Source organism: Tympanuchus pallidicinctus, unplaced genomic scaffold (genome assembly GCF_026119805.1).
Source record: "Tympanuchus pallidicinctus isolate F22 unplaced genomic scaffold, pur_lepc_1.0 scaffold15, whole genome shotgun sequence".
NCBI lineage: Eukaryota > Metazoa > Chordata > Aves > Galliformes > Phasianidae > Tympanuchus > Tympanuchus pallidicinctus.
The window spans coordinates 490349-513921 of NW_026294669.1; the positions used below are offsets into that span (position 1 = coordinate 490349).

General features: G+C 41.3%; 1 protein-coding gene across 9 annotated transcripts in view; it reads right to left on the minus strand.

The window, feature by feature from the left end:
• The window catches only part of PKP4 (plakophilin 4), a 46771-nt gene extending 27005 nt beyond the window's left edge, over positions 1 to 19766 (minus strand). For 4 of the 9 annotated variants that reach the window (XM_052675942.1, XM_052675941.1, XM_052675940.1 and 1 more), the window contains exons 1-3: positions 19636 to 19766; positions 10715 to 10827; positions 1759 to 1793 (exon numbers count right to left, since the gene is read on the minus strand). In XM_052675942.1, the coding sequence (XP_052531902.1) occupies positions 1759 to 1793; positions 10715 to 10827; positions 19636 to 19761 (274 nt within the window). In that variant the 5' untranslated portion in view covers positions 19762 to 19766. Of the gene's footprint in view, positions 1 to 559; positions 599 to 1758; positions 1794 to 10714; positions 10828 to 16640; positions 16779 to 19635 lie in introns of all 9 variants that reach the window. The other 5 variants (XM_052675949.1, XM_052675947.1, XM_052675943.1 and 2 more) reach the window with 3 other exon arrangements.
• Between the last annotated feature and the right edge of the window lie 3807 nt (positions 19767 to 23573).

The window sequence follows — 23573 nt, forward strand, 5'->3', positions numbered from 1 at the left end:
GACTTCTCGGACTTCCCCTCTCTTAAGTTCTGCCATTTTGCCAAATGCAAAGTGACCTCAGAGCAGGGGATTTCTAAGGAAAAGGAACAGCAATGGGGAGGAGAGAGCGACAGGATAAGATAAAAATAGGGGTGGAGATGAAGGAAACAAACTAATGGAAAGACTAGGAGAAAAAGCAACAGCCGAGTAAGTCATAGGGACAACTGAGGAGGAAATAAGGAACGGAATGTGAATGGATAAGTCTGTAAAACAGGCTGAGGTGTGTCAGAATACACCTTTACCAGTGGTGAACTGCCACTGCAACATTAGAGAGCCAAGAAATAACAGAACATAAAGCCATGCAAATAATGTTCAGAATGAAAGTTAGAAAACAAACAACACACCAAAGTAACTCAATTACTTGGAAAAAAAAAATCAAACAAAAAGTCCAGCTAATGTGATTTGTTTCAAAATAGTGTTAGAATAATACCCCCAAAGCACCACCCTGATTAGCAAAATTTGAATGCCATGGGAAGTAGGCTGTGACCACATTAGATTGAAAATAAAAAAGCTAATATACCTCACGTCAGCAGAGGTGATACCATGATGGCAACTGAAACTGTGCAAATAGAATTACACACAAGGTTTAAGAACTTAGTATCTATAAACAAAACAAACAATAAAAAGGGAAAGAAGATGGTTCAAGAGATGGATTTACCACGAATATGGATAATGGTCAATACATTTGAGTGAGCAAGCAGACAATTACAGTGCATTATTTTTTATGGTGTGTCGTGATGCAAAGTATTGGATAGTTCTTAAAACTGCATGCATCTTTATACAGGACTCTGCACAGTATTAATACATCTTCAGTTAGTAACGAGCTATCTACAATTGCATTTGCATTTTTATTATATTCAACCAGTTTTGCTTAACATGACATTCTTTCAAGAATTTACAACTGAGTTAGGAAAACGGTGTCCAATGCAAAAAGCAGTTTGCAGGGAGCCAAGGTCCTATTCTGGTCCTGCTCTATGGTGTTGACAGTGCTGATTTCTGCAGATACATTCATCACTCTAAAGAAACCACCAGCTGGTCGAAGGTTGACTCTTCAATCATTAAATACTGCCCTGATCTGTGCCGATCAGATCGGATGGTTCTGACAGTTCCTTCAGATTATACACTTGGATGTCACTTGAAATCTACACTCCTATCCACTCCCATGCAATATACTTAATAGTAGACTCAGAAGAACCGTAAGAGTAATTTTTCATATTTTGGAAAGAGAGTTTGAGATATCCTGAGATACAGAAACAGAAAAAGAACTCTCAGAGAAACCTCTGCTCATTGGAGGATGTAGGTTAAGTAAGAATAGCCATACGAAGGAACAACAGACTTCAGGCTTAAAGCACACACATTGTTCTCATGGTCCTTGTGGACTACGGGGAAGACTCCAAATTATTTTTGAGTTAATTGTGAAGGACACCAAACGTGTAAAGTTTCTGTTAGTATCATACAACACAAAAATCACAAAGGCACAAAAAGATGCAAGAAAAGCAGCTGCAACCACCCTTACTTAAACTAAATAAGCTTTTGTAATAACAAAGGAACAAAAAAGCCCATGTGTGAAAAAGTATATTAACGCTGCTTTAGAAAACATATCTGGAAAAGACACACAGCATTACTGCTAATGTTCAGAGCACATCAAAACAAGCAATAAATGCCAAGGAAATAAAGGGTTTGTGGCATAAGGCAAAACGTACGCATAGAAGATAATACCTGGTGATCTCCAAGGAAATGACTTCTCAGTAGAGCTGTGGAAAGAAAAAAAGTTATCACTAACAGAACCACATTTCTAGTCAGGATTTCTTTCTTTCTTTCTAAACCAAGTGTACCAAACTGTACAACAGCCAGCAGACAAAGTTTCAGTAACCAGCACAACTAAAACTGCAACTTAACCTCTGGGTATTGGCTTTCATTTTGAACTAACTGGGAGGAAGTCCATGTAACTCACTGTCTGACAAATGACCAAAGAGTTTGGCCTTTCCATATGAGCAAAGCTAAGGGTGTGATGTATGCCTTATTAAGGCCCAATGGTGCAACCAATCCTATACAGCAGAAGTTCAGAATCGTGTGCTGGATTAGCAGTAAAACAACTTCCAAAAAGAGCATTCACTGCTGATGGCAGAGCCTAGCACAGAAGCTCGGGAATCACAGCTCCAGTGCAGTTTGCATCAACGTGCAACGCATTCTGAATAAATGAGCAGAAATGGAACCCGCACATTTAGCTGTTGTTTTCCTTCCCAAGATCCTAGAGAGAATTTGATCCTTCACATATGGTAAAAAGCAAAGCCATCTGACACACCACAACATGCCTACCTCCAAGTACAAACAGGTAATACATTTTTACGCGGTTTAGGTGGAACCTGCCTTGGGAAACAACTGCTTCCAGGATCCAGCAGGAGTTTATCAACTGTGTAAATCTCTACTTGTATTTTACAAATAATTATTTTACAGAGAACTATCTTAATCATTTTGATTCTTCTACAAAAGCACTCTCTCACATGCTGATATAGTATCAATGCACGACTATTTTTACAGACAAATGCTAAATTCATCCATTGGATACTTTTTTCTTTTTAAATAAAAAACGTTGCTCCCTCACTCTACATATTGATTATCAAACTTCGGGTGTTACACCATTTTGCAACGATTGCAAGGTAGTATTTTCCAAACAAAAAACTGTTCAGAAGAAAATATGAGCACCTCCATCAGACTTCATGATGTCTATGTATCAGCAGGCAACTGGGCTGTTGGATAAGATGCATCTATTTCTGCATTATTTGTTGTACTTTTCTACCAAAGCTACCAATTATAAACAATACTTGAGCACAGCAACTTGAACAATACTGGATAAGTACTCTGCACTATAAAAACAAAGAACATTCTCTGGAGACGATGCTGTTGTGAATGGAAGTGCTAAACATGCAGTTAGGAGCTCCAGAACTCAGGTCCAGTGTCAGAATCACTAAACAGAAAGATGAACAAATCCAACTCTGTGCCAATCGGGATAAGCAAGAGATTCATAGAAATATCATCCTGTGGGCATAATGAGGATAACTTACACAACCAACAACTACCTTCCCCAAAGTTCAGCACTGTGTCGATGTGAGCTGTGCTATCCCACCTGCTGATGCCCAGGGGAAGTGCTTTATTTACAGGGCTGTAAGCCTACTGCCTGGCCAGAGCTGCCAGTCAACACTTCGTGTCTGCTCACACAGAATGCTCTAGCTGTCCTTCATCTGCCATGTTAAATGCCTACATCAGGAGCACACTCATAAGTCGTGTGAAGGTTTAAAGCTGTGTATAACTAAATTCCTGGTAGAGGCAGATGAAAAAAAAAAGTATATGTTGAAATCTATATACCGTAATAAACGTTACTAGTAACGAGTAATGATCAAAATAAGTGTAATGAGATCCTGCATTTTTTATTCTTTTGTTGAAAGCACAAGTTCTTGGTAACATCTGAACTAAGGATACACTTTCAAGATGGTTTTTCAGCTCCAGCTTTTCTATAGGCACCTTCTTGCCTTCACCACCACACCAGCGCTGCACCCGCTCTGCTGTACCACAGCCACCTCACGTCCCACATGCAACTCAGCAGCGTGGCAAGAGCCAGTGGCACGAAGAGTTGCAGGGAGGGTTTTCAGCTGATAAAGGCAAGCCTCTCGTGCTCTGGGTAGGAATTTAGAAGGCCTTATCTGGAGCACTGCACCCGAACTTGGCCCCCAACTGGAAGGCGCTGCTATTCCAGGTTGAATCCTGAAGCTGGTGCTGACCACACCAGCCCTGCCCCGCACACAGCACTGCCTGCTGGAGCCACAGAGCACAGCCAGGACGCGGCCTCGGCCAGCCTCACCTCATTCAGCTAAATGGTGTGCAGGGGGCTGCTCACAGGAGAACAGCCCAGCTTCACAGCCCAGTCAGGACTGCAGAACACAGTGGGTGTTTACATATGCGGCTCGAGTCAACATTAATTCATTGCTCTTCAATTTACCAGCAGAGCAGCCCATCGGCAAACCACATTTTTACATATTTGAAAATTAGAAATCAAATTGTATAAAAAGCAAAATGCCTCCATTTCATGGGCATTCAAAGCTCTGACAGACCTCCAAAAATGCTTACGGTCTGTGTGAGCAGAAAACAAACATACCACACCAGAGCTGTAACAAGAAAATTACCCTGTTATCTGTTTTTCTGGGTAAACAGAACATCAAAGCGAAGTTTCAAGAGAAGAAAAAGAAAACAAAACGGAATTAAGAAAACCTAAGAACAATGCACTTCCTGAATTGCTCCAGTTATCAAAAAAGAAAAAAAAAATGTAATTAAAAAAACCAAGAAACCACATCCATTCAACTAGAAGATGAAACAGAACACCACGAAAGGGCCGAGCGAATCCTCAGAACCACCTCAGAAGGGGATGGAGCAGCTTCCCAGCCACCGAGCTGCCCCTCAGCTGGGACTGACAGACGTGGTGCTTGAATGGCACTGACTGCTGGCAGGGCTGCTGCCGAACAGTAAAACACCCCCAGCCCTGCTGTAAGCAGCTGTTTTTCCAGTGCCGCTTTTAAAGGAGCTGCAGAGCATACTGAACATGCTGGATATTTGAGTTTCAGTTGTTACCCAAACCCAATTAGGAACACACACTGAAGTGTCTGTGACAGGAGCAGGCCAAGACAGCTTTTGGGAAAGACCGGCTGCCTCTTTAACCTGCTCAGGCTGCGGTCAGAGCAGGCAGTGAGCAGCAAGCCTATCAGATTGCTCCCACATTTCAAAGCCTCTGACAAAGCCTATGGCACATGTGTCTAGTCATGAGAAATTAAAAAAATCCGTGAGATTACAGTAAGTTATACTTCATATTTCAATGACAAAAATGATCTGTAGAAGAGTCCCAGGATTTCTTCTAGCTGCAGAGCTTAAGAACCTCTATGTAGAGTACTGAAATCTGGAGAAGATATTAGTTTATACAACACCCAAGAATAATTCAAGTGGATAACTGAATTTTATAGGCAAAGAAAGGAATCTTTTGACCATCTCATACACAACAGAGGTTTTATGTCCACCTTAACCACTAACAAAATGCCTACAAGCATGATTATTGTATTTTCATGCCCAGAACAACCTAAAAACCTGAAGTCCTATGTGTAGCAAGGAAGAAAGTGCAGAAGTAGAAGGGAAGGACAGTGGCAATTTCTGGTACATCAGCCCAATCAAAAAAGTAACTTGGAAGTAAGTTTCAAAGAAAACATGAAAAATCTTGAAAAATTGCTGATGCTGTTACGAAAGCAAATGGTTCCATTCTTGTTATTCTTTCTACTTGGGAAATGGAATATAAGAAAAAATGGGTTCATTTCCTGAGACAGCTCTGAAGTAAGGGCATTTCAGAGGGTAATCAGTTGGTACCAACAGAGCAGGACGCGGTGACATTGTTTTGCCAACAGGAGAACAAACAAGGCTAACAGTCCACTCTGATGTTTGGAAAACAATGTCACGATATCACTGCAGTCCAAGGAGTTATAAAATAAAAAATTCTTATTTTTCCTATGCAATTATTTGTAATATAGAAGACAGAAACCCTACCGCTAGATAAAAGAGGATTTATAATACCCTAAGGAGAAGTACAAAGTCTGAGGAATGTGCTCAAAACGTGCCACGAAATCAGGGGAATCATACACGCAGGCAATTTCAAATAGATCCATCAGACACGTCAGGCTCCACGAAGGCCGCACCAACACGCACGCAGCATCTGCACACAGGGCCGTGCCCAGCAGCGAGCAGTGCTGTCAGCACACGCCTGCTGCCGCGCACCACCGAGTGCCCCGGGCTGGGGATCGGCGCCCGGCTGGAAGCGTGGCAGCAGCGCTGCTCCTGGGGCGTGACGGGGCACCGCTGCAAGCAGAAAGCACCTGCTCTGCTGACTGCCTGACAGCATCCTGCCGCTGCGTGAGAACCGACGTCTGAGCATGAAAGTGCAGTATGCAGTCTCACAGAAAATGATCAGTGTTCAATTAGAGGGCAAAACTACTGAATCACTTTGGAGTATTTTCTACTATTGCAGAGAGCTCGCACTGCGCTTTAATTGGTATTGGAAAAAAGGGATTATATGTACAGAAAGCAGAGAACTTAAACCATCCTGATAGCTGTAAATACATCGTTTCACAGAAGTCAAAAGACATCAGGTAAGCACAGTGTTACTCACACGTGATTGATTTAGTTTACTTAGTATTTGAAGCGTTCACTTCTGAGTTAAGCATACTGCCAAAAGGACTTGGATTCTTTAAACGACCAGGCCTAGTGTGCCTTTTACGGCACTTTTTTTCTTAAAGCATTCAAGGCAAGCTGCTATAGTGAGCCTAATACTTTACAATTAAATTAATAACTATGAGCCTTTTGGTTTCTCAGACCACACAACTTTCAAAAGCTACACATGATAACTCATGAAAAGCGGGAGAGGAATTGACCCTGAGAGTCACACAGCAAAGTCCCACCTGAGAGGTCAGGCAATGCATTTCACAAAGAGAGCCTGACTTCTGCCCCTCGACACACACTGATATCTACCTGCATCAGCACGTACTCCAGCACACCTGGCAGCCCAGGACTGAGTCCCACTGAATCAGTAACGCTACAGACGGAAAGTTAGCTGCAGTGCTGTATTATATGGGAGGCTGAACATCCCAGTGGCTTCTTCAGAGAAACCTGTGCATGTTATAACACGACACAAAAAAAATAAGAAGATAAAACTGAAACTTGGTATTGTTTTTCCCACTCTGTCATCTCCAATTTTGTAGCACATAATGCATTAAAAATGTTTAATACTTACATGCAACTCTAATCCCCATGTATTCCTTCAGTCTCTTAAGATGTTGCAAAACATATAGGATGGCATGAAATATAAAGGCTGAGCAAAATACCCATTTATAAATATAATTATGAGATGAAATCATTTTAACAGGCAAGTCATCTACAAGTACACAAAAATAAAAACATTTTTTAATTCAGGGCTGCAGATGATCTAATTCTTGCTCCTCTACCCATCACACTGCAGTTCCTTAGTACCTGCAGATCTGTTGCTTATGTCAGCATTCACACCCCTCTTAAGAGAGTGAGACAGTCGGCTGTGCCTGTGTGAGGCTGGCTCCTAGAATGTAGCTATCTGGCAGGTAGCCAACAGTCTAACAAACCTAAACTGCAAACTACCCTTTGCTTCCCTTTGCTCACATGCGATAAAGCAACAAACACATTTCTTAAGGACTAACAGAAAGGGAACGAACCGTGCTTTTGCAACACCAGTCCTTCTGGGTGAGCTCCCAGGGTTTTACAGTCTCATCACTGGTGCCAACCTGCAGGGTGGCTGTAGGCATGGATGTGCAAATGGTGCCTACTTCTGCATGGAGTGTGCTCTGTCCTGTGGTGCTGTACTTCCCCATTACCACAGCTGTTACAATGACATCCACTGAGCTGGGACTCCTGCAACAGGCTGATGAGCTGGTTCAGAAGGATGACTTGATTGAAGCGTAGAACAGCTTAAAGCCCAAGCTGCAACAACCAAATGGGCTCAGAAGTACCCACGACTGGGGGACAGCATCTGTTTTGCAAGCAACATAGCGTTGCAGGAATCCAGTTTAGAAGCAAGAACATCAGAGACGCTGCCACACAACTGAGGTGAACGCAGCCTCCAGTTGGATGTCTGACATGAAACGCTCCCAGCCGCTTTAACCGCATTAAAGAAGATTAAAGCACTATCTCTGAAACAAAGTGTTATGATTTCCTCAGGGGAAGAAAAACTGAACAAATGGTAAAAACAAGGCAGCATACACACCTCATATTTATTTATTTTTAGGTAAGAGCATGCTGGAAAATTCTCGGCTAGATGGAATATTGTTTTGCTGCGTAAGTGCTCAACTTCAGTGTGGGTCTTCAAGCAGGCTGTCAGCCATTCCCACTTGCTCTTTCAACTAAGCATTTGGTTTCCAAGCTTTCTTATGCCTCAGGTGCCCTCTTCATATTTACTTGTCACCTTGTCAGCTAGCAAGATATTTACATCACTTAGTTTGAGGAAACACATTGATATTTTTTTTTTTTTTAAGATAAAAATTTCGCCATTATATTTGCATCTGCTTTGAAACTCCTCCAAACTACTGTTTTACCTTAATTCTTTTGAACACTAACTTGATCAGAAGCAGCTGGTCATGAAAAAATTGAAGAATCTGATTCAAATATAGAATTTTTCTTTCTGGGACTAGATTCAGATGACATAAGATAATTTTAAAAAGGTAGAACAGCAGTCAGAATACAAGGGTGCTTGCAAAAATATATGTATATGAACATGCAGATATGCTTTTTTATATGAATATCATTCATCTTTATTTTAGAATGTCTATATTTTCTACAGTTATTAATAATATTTTATGGACCTGAAAACAAGTGCGTGCAGAGCTTATCTAGACACTCAAGTGCACTCACACAAAAGTGTATAATAAACCAATTTAAGCACTAACATTTTCTCCCCCTAAATTCTCATCAACTTTTTCATATAAGTAGATACAGCTTAGCTATAAAGAAAGGAACTAAGAACTAATGATTGTATACCAAACCATAACAACCATCGTGGTAAGCGACAGAGGTATAGATCATAGAATTGCTTGAGTCAGAAGGGACCCAGAAGGACACGTAGCCCAACTCCCTTGCACTGAACACACTGAACAGGGATGCCCACAGGTGGATCGGGAGCTCAGAGCCTGGCCCAGCCTGACTTTGAATGTCTGCAGGGATGGGGCACCCACCACCTCTCCGGGCAATCTGTGCCAAGGCCTCAGTGCACTTATTGTAAAAAAGTCTTCTTTGTATCCAATCCCAGTCTCCCTCCTTTTGTTTGAAGCCATTTCCCCTTGTCCTGTCACAGCAGACCCTGTTGAAGAGTCTGCCCCCTTCCTTGCTGCAGCCTTTTCGGTACTGCAGGCTGCTCTCAGCTCACCTCAGAGCCTTCCTTTCTCCGTGCTGAGCAGCCCCAGCTCTCAGGCTGTCCTCGTAGGGATTTTTGTGGCCCCGCTCTGGACGCTCTCCAACAGCTCCATGCCTCTCCTGTACTGGGGACTCCACATCTGGATGCAGTGCTCCAGGTGAGGTCTCACAGCGCAGAGCAGGCGTGCAGGATCTCCTCCCTGACTGCTGGCCACGCTGCTTTTGATGCAGCCCAGGATCGGGTTGGCCTTCTGGGTCACGAGGGCACAGTGCTGGCTCCTGTCTAGCTTTCCACCCACCGGCAGCCCCGGCTCCTTTTGGCAGGGCTGTGCTCAATCCTTGCACTCCCCAGCTTGTATTGGTAGGGGTTGTTGTCTCAACTCGGGTGCAAGATCCTGCACTCGGATTTGTTGAACCTCATGAGGTTCACCTGGGCCCACTACTCAGGCCTGTCTAAGCCATACCCGTATGGTACTGAACTCTGTGCAGATATCAGTAATTGTACATAATTTTAAAAACTACACACACATCTCACTCATATTTATGCACTGCTCTTTGCTCTCCAAATCCTCTAGACTGGGACACAGAAAACATTTTCCCTTGTACACTACTCATTAAGATTCACTGAAATTGGACCTTCTGACATTCACAACTAATTAACAACAAATGATTTTTATTTTTTCTTCCATAAGAACTTTTTTTTTTTTTAAATTAAGCTTTCAAAACAAAATCTGAACAATAACTAGAGCAAAGATGGACAAGCAGGAACGGCATAAAGCTGGAGTCTTATCCAAAGAATATTTTTGAGTACTTTGAAGTTTCTCAAATAGAAACTTCATGCCAGGAACAATACTGTCAAATGAAACGTAAGCTCAGTGCTATGATCAAGTAAAACAGCCGTGTTGGCTGGTGCAAGGGATTATTTATTTATTGCAAATAATCATGCCCACTTTCTTAAGGTTTTGTAGGAATAACTTTTCATTTGATTTGTGGAAATATTTGTTATGATCCCAGAAGGAAACACTATATAATGATACCTGAGTTTACTGCTGAAAGAATACAGAAACAAAGTTATCTAGAAAAAAATTACAGTATTCAGAGCAAATCTGCTATGCATATGTCAAAATGAAGCTCGCTGTATCTTGAAATGAGGTCTAAGTGCTTCATAAGAGAATGAAGTTTGCTAAGAAATTGGAAGTAAATAAATCAGCATACTCATTACAGCTGAAATATTAAACACTTTGCTAAAGTTACTGTCATCACACGTTAGATTATTAGGCATGTTTCTCACTGCCAAAAGTACGCTAACAAGAACGTGACACACGGTATTTCCTGAAAGGAAATGGAACAAGAGGAAGGATTTCAGAAGAGCTGGATGAAACCAGGTAACTAATTCAGGAAAAACAAACTGTCAGGATTACTGCATTGAACTAGCACTGTTAGTGCTCATATTTACAAGTCTACTGCATTTCTCTTTGGCTGAATCTTAAAAACAAATTTCAACATACTTAAAGAGAAATTAAAGCTTTACATTTATGTAATGAACGACTAGGCCTTTTTGAACTGTCTCATAACTCTTAAAAGCAAATCTGTGTTTTTGTACTTCAGATATTAATGGGAGGTGAACAACTGTTAGTGGAAATACATGGATACAGGACATAAGAGGCCCTTTAACTTATGGGATACATGAAAGTGAAGTCATTGGGACTTGTACCTTGTGCTGGCGATACTTGGTGATTCTGCTCCAAGCCTACATCTTTCTAGCTGATTAGCCACAATTTGCCTTTCCACTTCCAGTTCTCTGGTAAGTCTTTGAAATTGGAGTTCCTGAAATTTCAAAAGAAAAGCATTCTTGATGTTAAACAATGGGTATGGATTAGTTCTGAAAAATAATGAGTTTCATCACAGTCACGTTACTTCTTTGGAGTCTTCCTCAGTGGAACTATTAGATGAAAGTGGGAATTTAATGGTTCTTTATATCAGTGATTCATGCAAACATTAATTACCTGCTACAAAAAGACACATGTTTAAGCATTTGTGGATTTTTTCCTTCCACAATTAAAATGTTTGGTATCTACTTATGTTGTCAATTTAAGGAACTTGGTGCCTACAAAGTCTTCAGTTTTGTTTAAAACAGAGTCGCACTGGAAAACACTGTATTCTATCCTTTTCACTTGCAAAACTTCAAATCCTAAGCTACATTACCTTCTGACTTCTTATTCAAAATTTCAAAGCCTGTTAGTTGAAATTGGTTGAGGATAGAAATGTGCTATTCTGTTCAGCTTTTGTTGTATTTCTTGGTCAAAGGTACCAAAACTCAGCCTTCATGAAAGCCAGAACAGTTTTATTTTGCAACATCGTGCTCCCAGAAAGACCTGGGAAATACAAGCAGCTGCTCAGAATCTTTTTGCGTTGATGAAACCAGGAAATACTGCTTTATAAACATGATACTCTGAAATCTGTACTGCCATCAAGGGGTATTAGGGAAGCTTTACTCCACTGTCAGGGTTTGCTAATTACAGATAAGAATTCTATCAGAGCAACTCTTATTATTTTTCAAGTTCATATTCTCCATTCCCTGAACATTATACGAACTGTTGAATGCTATTTAAAGTAGATGAACATCATTATTTTATACTTTGATAAATGTTGAAAATTACTGAAATATGAAATACAAGTATTCCTTTCATTCTAAAAAGTGAATTACTAACAAGGTTTTCCTGATGAATGTGTATCACATAATTATATCACATATTAGTTGCTAGCCTTGCCACATCAGAGAAGTCACTTTCACTCATGGGTTACAGTTAATGCAAACAGTTCTTCCACACCTTACATCACACAGAACGAGCCTTAAACACTTTACTTTCCTTAGTGGTCCCTGAAGAACTCTCTACTTTTTGCTGTTTGTGCATCTGTACAGTAAGATCAGGCTTGGCTCAGCAATGTACCTATGGCTCCCATCTCCAGCCCCAGAGGCAAAGAGCTCAGAGCGCAGGAATTGATACCATGAAAGCAGGATCATCCTGCAGGACTCAGGATATGGTTTCTTCCGACCTCTGCAATGAGATTGCCTTCATGAAAGCTCCAAATATCAGGTTAATTAGCACCGATTTCTTCAGGAAGCCACCTGCAGGCTATGCTGCTCAATACAATGAGCTAAAGAAAAAGAAATCTCCTTCCAAAGGTGTGACTTGAGTGCTGTGCAACAAACAGGCTGGTTAAAGATACGCCGTGGAACCGAGTGCCCTTCCCAGCAGGAACACATCACTGCAGGCCGTTTCAGGCACTTCTTAAAGCTCAGCAACCAAAGTGAATGAACACATCCCCACACTGTAAATACTGGCTGGCAGAGCTCATTGCCTCCAGCACGCAGCGCTCACCCACTGCTGCCACGAGACACGGCATCGCTCACAGAACAAGACTGCACTTAGCTGCTGCCCTGCTACGGCAATTGCAGCAGAGCAGTGCACTCCCTTGAATCATCAGACTGGACTGGCATCCTCACGGACTTGACACACCTGCCCTCCCCTAATCAAATATTAATGGAGGAATACCTGAACATTCCTAAAAACTGTTAAAAATGTTACACAAGAAAACATTGAGATGGATTTCAGGGAGCCTGAAAACTGCAGTCATAAGTACAACATACTGCCGAGCTGAAAGCAGAGGTTGACTGGATGGCTGTGGTCAAACCCAACTACAGGTCTCTATTGGAAGCAAAAATTTAACTTGCTTTGTTAATCAGGGTGACATTTCGGAACCTTGACATAGCTTCAGGTTGTTTTGGGCTCAGATAAACAAAATCACCGTTAAAAAAAACCAAACACCTGGCTTTCCCTAAACCAGGCAAACAATCTTCTTCCATATCACAAAGCATCCTGATTTCAAAATAGTTCCATACTTACAGAAAAAAAATCATTTGCTTTTCCCTGAAAACAATTACACAAACCACGAGGGCTAAGGGAAGCAGATGCACCCTAACCTGGGATTTTATTAAAATCCTCTTCTGAACAGACCTCTAAAGCAAAGTCCTTGTAATCCCATGACCTGATGCAAAAAGTATCATAAACATGACAACATGTGGACCACAGCAAATCTTACTGGGAAGGAAGGATGCACTACCCAGAAGTTTGTACAACGTGCAATGGCACTGAATAGCACAGACCCAGTCTTCAGAGTCTGATCCCAGGCCTCAGCCTGCTGCCCCTCCGTGCGATACCAAAGAGGGACACGTGCAGCCTATCAGCTCTTGGGGCAGCCTGAGGTTTGGAGAGGAAACATAAAAGAGTGTATTAAACAAAAAAGTCAAAGGAATTTATATGTGACAATGTACTGTCCAGTTCTAATATAGATGAAACATACCTCACAGCCAATCCACCAACCCGTCATTAATTAGTTAGTGGAAAATGCCCAGATTTACAATAAATGTAAATCCTGTGTTTCCAACGAAGTAACAAAGTTTACATTGAAACAATGGATGCTGACATCCGTCTCTTCTTTATTTCAGCATTTGTGACTGTAGTTGTTAGGTCTAAAGGACCTAAAGGAACTGGGGCTGTTTCATATCATTTGCATTGCCCCTACTCTTAAGCTTGATTAACCACCATTTACCATTTATTTTGGACCTCAAAGTCAGTTCCATAAGAATAAATAAGAAGAATACACAAAACCAAAAAGCTTTTGTAATTGTTGTTTTAAATGCAGGTCATATGCTGGTAACAACAAACTTGGGAGAAGGGGGAAATAGCACTCTAAAAGAACACCTACCACTAATGTGTGCCTATCAGGTAATACACTATTTGTATTTGCAGGAAACTATTTGGATTTGTTTCTCTAGCCAGCTGCTCTGAAAGGAGTGGGATGTGCAGGATGCTCCACAGAGTGTGACACAAGGCTGCTGGCTGAGACCAACATCAGAATCAACTAATTTCTATAGCACTGGCTTGCAACAAGATGACAGGAGTCAAGTAACACAAGGAGTATGCTTGTTTTCGTTTGTGGAACATCTACGTGGCAAGGGAATAGTAAAATTATATATGCAGATGACAGCACAGACTTCCATACTGCATGAAAGAGTAACCAAATCTTCTGAAACACATCCATTGTAATGCATTGATCAGAGCTATCTTTTTCTTCCAAAATTGAAGCAAGTACTAATTCTATTAGTATCAGTAACATCTGCTGCCAGTAACTACTCAGTCACTTCATGAAACCAAAAAAAAGCTATCTTTTTAGTGACTTCTCAGGGAGAGGAAGCATACACGTGGTTCAAGAAACAAACTACGGAAAGACAATCACTGACTGCAGGCAGGCAAGTTTCCAGAGCTCTCTAACTTTCCTCTTGGAGGCAGGAGGCAAAGCTTGCATGGGGTGCTGATATTGTGGTGTATACCTTAGCTGACCAAAAACAGAGCTAGGAGCTCTGCTGCCAAGCAGTAACTGCTCCGCAATGATACTGCAATCTCTCACACAAGTCACTTTACAGTCTTTGCCGCCAGAAACCACGGATGAGACAATTTCTATCAATCCTGAAAACACACTGCTGTCTTCATTTGAGAGATGAGTTCCTCTTAGAAGCTTGTGGCTCTCTGCCAACTGAAAAGAAATTGTGAACACATGTTGCTTGGCTATTAAAACAAATACTTGAAAACAGGTAAGTAATGGGAATGTAATTTGTTTGACGGACATAAAGACCATCATTCTCTTTTTGCTACCTTTGGACAATAAGTGATTTAGAAGCAATTGTGTAATTACATGATAATACTGCGTAGCAGAGATATGATGACCTTATTTTCATTAAGCAGGAACTTTTCTCCTTCAGTAGTACGGATAAAAATGAGGACTCAAGATTCATAATGTTGAAAAATAAAAAGAACCTTTTTCCCCACTTCTCCTGTTGTGATTTGAGACCTCCGGCAAAATACAGGTAACTTAGAGCTTTATTTGAAGGGTGGGAAGTCCAGTTGGCCAACTGAAGGCTTTCCAGAGACATGCAAGAATCAGCAGCGCTAGCACAAACAAAGACAACACTTGTACTCGTGTAGCCCTACTCATCAGACCGGGATCAGGCACTTGGAATGTCAGACATGATGCTCTTGATGCCACTGGGGATGCACCTTGTAGCATCTTTCTACCAGTTCTGAATGGTACCTGAAACAAGCTGTGGCAGAATACAGGGCCAGGATGGGATGTTATGTCGAGCTGCAGTAGCGTTGTGATATGCTAAGCTGTTTGAATTGCCAAATGTCACTTTGTAGAACCATTCAGCTGAGCCTCTTTCAGTAGTTTGAGTCAATAAAAACAGCTGGCAACCTACTGAAACACAGCCAGCACTTGAAAGGAATGCTTCTCCCCAGCAGTTACTGTTTCGTGGTCAGCTTCAACACACAACACAGAGCCACACAACTCTCACTGCCTGTGAAGGTATGAGTGGTGCTAAGGAAAGACAACCACGTTTTGGACATTTCTAGGACACAGAAGTGCAAAAAAGCAGAGGACACACACAGCTAGGTTCATTTGCACCTTCTTCACAGTACAGTCCATGTGGAGTCCTGCATGCTCATACCTGCTGCAGTTCTGAGGTAGGTTAAGGAACCGAACAAAACACGCTGAATAAAATATTGTCCCAACTTGAATACTGTACTTCAGTGACCCGATATTTGAATTTCTCTACCAGAGTCTACTGAGGCAAACACTAAACTTTTAATTAACTGCATTAGATCAGCATTAAAGTTTTCAATAAAAAGGTTTACTCATGCACACAACCACATTTTCACGCTCTCAGTATCTCAGTAGCTTCCAAAATACAAGATAGAAAAAATAAAATTGGGCAGGGTAAAGAGAACCACAGATTACAGGTTGTGAAATCACACTGCTACAATGATTGGCTGATTACACTTACTCTGTATTCAATAGCAGTAGACCATTAAAGCCCTTAATACTTCCATGCCTGCACTGTTCACCGGCCTGGTAAAACAATTTAGTGCTGCTCTAGCAGAAGAGGGATCAAAATTTAAGCAATTCATACAAAAGTACTCTTAGTCAATGACAGAAAGGAAGAACGCCACTTGTATTCAGTGACTTCATTCGAGCACCATTCTCTTTGAAAACTTTGTTACAATGCAGGATACTTTAAACTGCTGCTGAAGCTAAGCACACTGTTTGCAAACTGCTGGTCAGAGGTCAGTCGCTGCCGAGCAGAGGCTGGTAATCCCACAGCCTCACAAGACCTGTACTCTAATACACCTGATGGGTACTCACAGGTTCAGGCAGGCCCTTCTTCAAAGGGAATTCCTCATCAGAAGAAGCAGTGAAGACTACAGGAAAAGAATCTCAAGAGCCATCTAAATAATATTGTACTTAAGACAGCAAAGAAGCAAGAAAAAATATTAGAATAGTATGTGGTTCAATGTAGTTCTAGAAAATGAAACGTTTTTACTGAAGTGCTGAAATTAAACGCTTCTAGAAAAACACTTCTGAAACCCTAAGAGATTTATGATTACACACCTACAAGCACATCCAGTCATTCTCTCTCTGTTATCACCTACTTAAAAAGGAAAAGGTGAAAAGCTGTCCATCTTTAAGTGTCAAAAACAACAAGACCAAGGAAACGATAATGTATATACATATATACACACATGGTTTATCTGTCTGCCACCGTTGTAACTGCTTCTCCCTTGGCACAGAAATCAGAGGCAGTATTTTCACGTTACGTTTCAAAGCTGAAGCCATGGATAGTTCTTCCTGTGAGACCTCCTCCTCTCTCAGCCCAATCACTGAAAAGGAAAACTATCACTAAGCAGGAAATTAAATTCTAAACCATCCAGTCACACATTCGATCTTGTGTGTTCAGAAGCAATTCATTTTAAATTTAGTAGCATAAAGCTTGCACTTGTAAAATGGCAGCGGTTCCAGTAATCTGTAATTTCATGCAGAGAAGTAGCTGACAGCCAGCTGCCTTTGTGTTTCCAAGAAGGAGAGCAAAACCCCCAAACAAAAAGCAAACAACTGGAAAAAAAAAAAAAACCAACGAATAAAACCCCCCTAGTATTGCTATGAAACCAAACACCGCCAAATCCATACAACTACTAACAGAAGAAACACATTTCAACCTCACTACACTTAGAAATTCCCTGCATTCAAAGATGAAATCTGCTACCAGAAATGCAACTTTGTTAAGTCAGTTCCCACCGATTTTCATCCAAACCTGTCAGGCAAACCAAGAAGCTCCTCCTAGTGAAGCAATGATCCTCCCTGCCCCGCCAGGCTGCGATAGCAGCAGGGGCATCACGTATACTCTGTAGGGATGCGTTTTAGTTTCAAAAAACTGAGCTGTGTCAGAAGAGCACAGACAAAGCTGGAAGCAGACTTGTTTTCTTCACTCTTCTACTGCTCGTTACAATCAATGTTTGGTGAAAATGGCTGCTCCCCAGAAATACAGCCAAGAGACTCAGACAGCTGCCTGACAACTTTGTCTCAGCGAGGGGAGTGCTCAAAGCTCAGCCTCCAGTTTGATAACAAGGCTGCTTCAAACTGATTTGCACTCACATGAAAAAGAAACAAATGGAGAATGTATTTGAAATGGCTTGTCAGGTTAAAGGGCTTAGCAATTACTGTAACTTTTTACATAGTCACATACGTGCCACTGTGGCAGACGCTGCATAACAAAGTCACTCAATAAAAGTACCTGCCTATTTCAGAACTATTACTGCAGTAATTTACAAAGTTTTGGTCACATTAAGATTTGGTACAGTTTAATGAATAAAGTTATTTTTTCTCCCTGAACGGTGGTTCCACTCTAGTAAATGTCTCTGAAGTAATGAATTTAAGGTGTGGCAGCTCTATTGTACAAATACCAGATCCACTGCAAATAAAGAGAGATTCCTGACTAAAAGGAAGTCGAGCCATAGTAAACATCACACTAGCTTCTTTTCAAGCTTAATAAAGTAAATAACTGCACTGGAAAATATTCTGTTCTGGGCTTTCTGCCATACAGGAAGGGTGTTGAACATGTCAGTGTCTGTCTGTAATTAATATCAACAGAAAAAAAATAACCAAAAGCTGCAGATTGGTTCTTGCTGCCTTCACATTATTTCCAAGGGTGAAGCACGACTTTCCTTCCACCCATTCTAACATGCCTATATGTCTTTACAGAGCTGGACCACAGTTTTGATGTTTGTGTTTCACCAACTACAAAAACACAACTGTAATTTTTTTATTCCTCTTGATCAGAAAGGAGTAACTTAATAGTCCATATATTAATGGTCTTTTTTATGAAAATGAGAAGAGGTTTTAATCTTCTTTTTAAAATGAAGAAATATTCCATGTCAATTTTTTCTCAAAGTAAAAGATACAACAAAATGGTTTTTGGGTAAGAAAGGATATGTTAGCAATGCCTTTTTTATATACACTTCTGTATCAATTTGATGTAGGGAATGCTGTCATAATGGTATGTTCAGCTTAAACAATATCACATTAAAATTGCACAAAGGCACCTCTGGATAGCAATCCCAGTTACTGGCTGGTGATCATTGGGAATTGCAGTGCTGTCATTTACTGCAGTGCAACTCGCCATCTGAGCTCCCGTTTCGAGCTTTCCTTTGTCCACAACAAAAGAAAATGGACTGACTTCAAATCACCACAGATGAACTTTTGGCAAACAAATTCTGACAGTTGTGATAAGCTGACATCACAAGACCAACAGTGTTTCACATGAGGTGACTCAGGATCACTTTAACCCAATTGACTGCAATTACTCACATCTTGATAGCCTCAGGCATTAATTTCCTTAACGCAGGAAGATCAGTTTCAACACCACCGAGAAATGAACAGGCTGCCTACTTCCATCTCAAGAGCTTTTGAAACAAGTATTTAGCCATGAGAACGAAGATCTAAGTTTCACCATCCTGCAGAAAGTTTTCATTTAAGACTGCAGGTTCCACAGGTACCAAATCTGTTTGTATCCAGACCACATAATTTAATTCTTGTTCGGTTCTGTTGGTGTTTGTTTTGTGTGTTTTTTTTTTGTTTGTTTTAATATCAATGGTAGACAAATAATAACGTATCAAGTGCTTACACTCAGGGTTGAATTTATCAGGGTAGCAATTTACCTTAAAATGTCTAAAACAGACACCAAAACACATTTATTCTGAAATTTGTAAGTTACAATTTCTGTACTAACCCAAGAGAGATGATGATCACCTATTATTCTGACATTCAAACCAAAGCATTCTCTCTATTCCTCCCAACAAAATCTTCAGTTAGCGTGTCTCCTTATAAAACACCGCACACAAATGTGTGCAATGGACAAAAGGGTCTGGATCTCATAACTGCATCAATTCCACAATGTTGGTGGATTATTTTCCCTACATTTTTGCTTAAACAATAAACCTGCATCTCAAATCTGATTTATAACAGCACACGCATTGCAATGGGCACCAAATACCACAATGATGATTCTCTTTACTGCAGTTAAGTGATCCCTTTCAGATTCTAATATCTGACCTATAAGATACACTACATTAATAGAAGGAAATAAATTTCAGAAACACTGTTTCTTTCCAGCAATGTAGGAAGAAATGATGGCTACATCTGAAAGAGCAGACTTCTGAACTACTAAAACCAAGCCCGTACCTGTTCCTTCACAGAAGCTAAAATGGTAGTGGCAGTGGCCTCTGGCTCCATTCCTGGGCTGGTGGAAGTTTCCTGCGTTGTCTGCAGCCCTTCTTCCACCATTGGGGTCTGCTCAGGGGCTGGCATTTCGCCTGCAATAAAAAACATTTTTTAATAGTTTGCATTTTTTGCCAGGGACGTTTAAGTAAAGGAAAGTCTTCAGCATTACATACTCTCATTTTTTCTAAAATCTTTCCAAACTTAACCAGAATGGCAGAGAACGTCAATGTATGTCAACATGAGCACTGTGCTATTATTGTGCTTCATCTTCACAAGCTGAAATCAGAGCGAAGTACAGAACATAAGGGGCAGGCAGACATTACCAGGCAGCACAACGTTTAAAATTTATTTTAAATAAAATATGACATTGTAACAGTTATCAAATGCAGCAAAATCCAGGAGGTAAAGTGAACGCTAGTATTATGCTTGTATGGATCCCACGTCTTCCTACTGCCTGTGACGTGCCTCTGCTCCCTGCCCATGGTGTGGCCAACAGCCACAGTGCCACCTCCAGGTGCCCAGGCAGGTTTACCCTGTGCTGAAATGCCTGTGGGTGAGTCTGAAGGTGACTTTCTCACAACTGGTGCCAAACTTACCCTTGGAGAAGACACGTAAAATGCTATCACACTGTTTGCACGCACTATGTTATACATGATACTACAGACTACCTGCCTTGCCAAGTATCACCAAATGAGCATCTGCCCACGCGTGTCTATTTTTGACAGAACACTGTTATCCATCATCCATTTCAATCTTTTAATACAAAGGCAGCCACACCAGAATCTAACCTTAACCCTGACACACATCTGAAGTGTCAAAGACCCTGTTTCTATAAGAAACAGTTCAACATTACAGAAGGCGTAACATAAAAGTGCTCTGAGGGTTATGCAGAAAGGTTTTGAAGAGCCAAAGCAATGGATTCTACTTAAGATTCTGAAAAGGAAAAAGCAAGCTTTTAAGTAAGAGTCAACTCTTTCACTGAGCCATAGTGGCCCAAAGAATTGTGGAACATGTTTGGATTGCCCAGGTCCTACCTGAAATTTTAAATCACTTTCATGACTACAACTCAGCACTGCAGCTTTCTAAATGGATTGTTAAGTTTGCAAGCATGCCATGAAGTAATGAAACTACAGAGTCAAGCTCTTCCTCAATTTAGAAGCATTTGTTAAGAGATCAGAAAGCCAAACCTCAAGAGCCCTCCTGAGTTACAACTGTGGGACGCATCCCAGTGCGTCCTGACCTGAACTGCAACCACGGGGCACCCACTGGGTGTCAGGAGAAACACAAAGCACAGGAACTAATACATAAAACCACATAATTTAGGAGATGCAGCACTACTTTCTCAATTGAACAGAGTTACACATGCCTGTAACTTTAGCTCAGTTAAATATTTAGTGATCACACTTTTACATCTTCAGCTCTTTCTGAAGGTTTACCTGTAGGTCACCGGAGATAAGATATATCTTAAAGCATTAAATCAGTGTAATACTTATTCCATCCAACTAAAGAGATTTCTTGATTTTCTTCCCTTTAAGGCAGAAGGGGGAGAAAAGTGCAGTAATTCTCTACGTTTAAAGAAAAAAGAAAGAAGAGATGAGCATGACAAGGTCAAGCTACGATGTCCACGGCTTTCCAAGTACGGTGTCCAAATGAATACTTAAACTCAGACCAACTAAAAATCTCTACAGAAATACAGTGTAACATGCACTGCTTTTTCTCCGCTGTAATTTATTTGGTCGCTTCCCACTGTGACACTGAATTAGATACCCTGCCAACCGCCTGTAATAAACTTGTGTAGCAATACAGTCAAGGAAACGGACACCCAGAAGGCACAGACATTTCCCTGATCAGGAAACACACATTGAGATCATATTCATAAAAATCAGGTGAATAGGAATCAAATTAATTACTAATGACGATATCAGGGTTAAATGTACATCTGCCTCTGCTAAGAGGTGTCATTAGAGAGATATACCTTACCAGACAGGCAGCTATTTTAACTGCTGCCCTTTCAATTAATGCTTTCCTTGGCAAAGTTATCGACTTTCTAACCTCGATACAAAGATGAGCCATCTGCTGGCTCGGATCCTACACACAGCTGGGTGCACAGCTCACCTCACCCAGCAGAATGCTCACTGCCTGCTGGGGCAGCTGGGCAGCACAGAGCGGCACGGGGTCACGCTGCAGCACAGCCTGCAGAGCACAGCGCCGGGATGCTGCTGGAGGGAGGGACCTCACCTGATTCCTAACACCTGCTCCTAAGGTTGAAGTTCTCCACCTAAAAGTAAAAGAGAGAACAGAAATGGTGGCCATCTAGCTGTCTGCTGGATTTCCCAACTAGAAGCAAGCCAGAAAACAAGTAAAGCCATTCAGTTTGAAATCTGTAGTCTGAAATACCCTGCACTGCTTTTGAAAAATGGCAGCCTTCCCTTCCTCTTCACTATGGAAGCTCCTTAAATGGTTTCATGAAACCATGCAGCAAGATGGATCGCTGCAAACGGAGCGGAGACAACTGCCTGGACTTGCTGGAGTAAACTGTCTCTGCGGAGGACGCCTATTGCCTCCACTGTGCACGGTTAGCTTGGTCACCCAACACACAGAAGCCCTGAATCCCGACAACCTCCTAGACATTCCCCTTGCCTACAAAAGCAGCAGACTCCTTGGCTCCCAGCATACAGCGGAGCAGATTCATCAGTTCTCTTTAGGAGCTTGCCAGTCCTGGTTTTCCCACTGGACCTCCGAGCATGCAGTTAAGTTCTAAGTTGCCAAAATGGGTATTTCTTTCTCTTGTGTCTGTTCGAATAGTTGAACAGCTGCAAAGCAAATAGGTCTATTGAACTGATCCAACACAAAGCTACGCTTGTTCTCTGTTCTTCCTTCCCCCCCCGCTCTCCCAAGGTGGGAGGAGTTGGGTGGTATTTTTCTGTCCCAGCTGATCTTGCAGCCATATAATCATTGACAAAAGGAAGGACCCAGAATACATGATTGAAGAGAAAGAAGAGATATGAGAAATCACTGGACTGAGGGTAGGAACCCACACATCAAATCTTTCTCTCTAGTTTCTGCTCCCCACCTTTCACTGCCCCTCCTGCTATTTTCACAGCAATATCCAATATATTTGTGAGAGCAATCGCTGTCCTCCTGTCTGCACCCCAAGAACCCAGACCTTTCTATTTTCTCTGCAAGACAGTTAAAGTGGTACTTTTCCCCCACAGCTTCTTCCTTACTTCCTTTCATATTCCTCTTGCTGCCTTATTCTCATGATTCTCTTGAATTTTCTCCTTGCCTTTGTTCCCTGTTTCTGAGCCTCCTACTGCTGACCTGAAGTCAAAGTACAATAAAAGCCAAAGCAATTCCTGCTGAAGAGGCAATGCGATTCTTAGAAACAGCCAACTAGCACGGACTGACAGTATGTATCACATGGCAGAAACACAAGGAAAACAGCAAGCAACATCTCAGCACTAAAAATCCTCAACATTTTATCCACTTGCACAGATCACAAAAGCAACAAAAAAATGGATTACATAAAAGATATCTCAGCACTACAAAAAAAAAGAAGGGCTTTAAAATTTCCAGACAGAGCAAGAGTCAATATACTTCAAATATCACACGGAAGGCTAAGCATTCTGTTAAGACACGACCTCTCTATACGGACACTGCTAGTGCACGAGTTTTGTGCAAATGGATTTAATTATCCGACGAAAACATGGAAGAAATTGACTTAAAAATGACAGCATAAATGGTCAAACAATTGTACAAACTGAGGTCCTCATTAATAAAAGAGACCTCTGTGCAACTGAAACGCCACTTGAGAGATGTAGTTTTACTATCTTATTATAAGTTAGCTTTTTCTTCTTTATCTTTTCAAGATATATTTTCTCTTTCATCCTTCTCTCTCT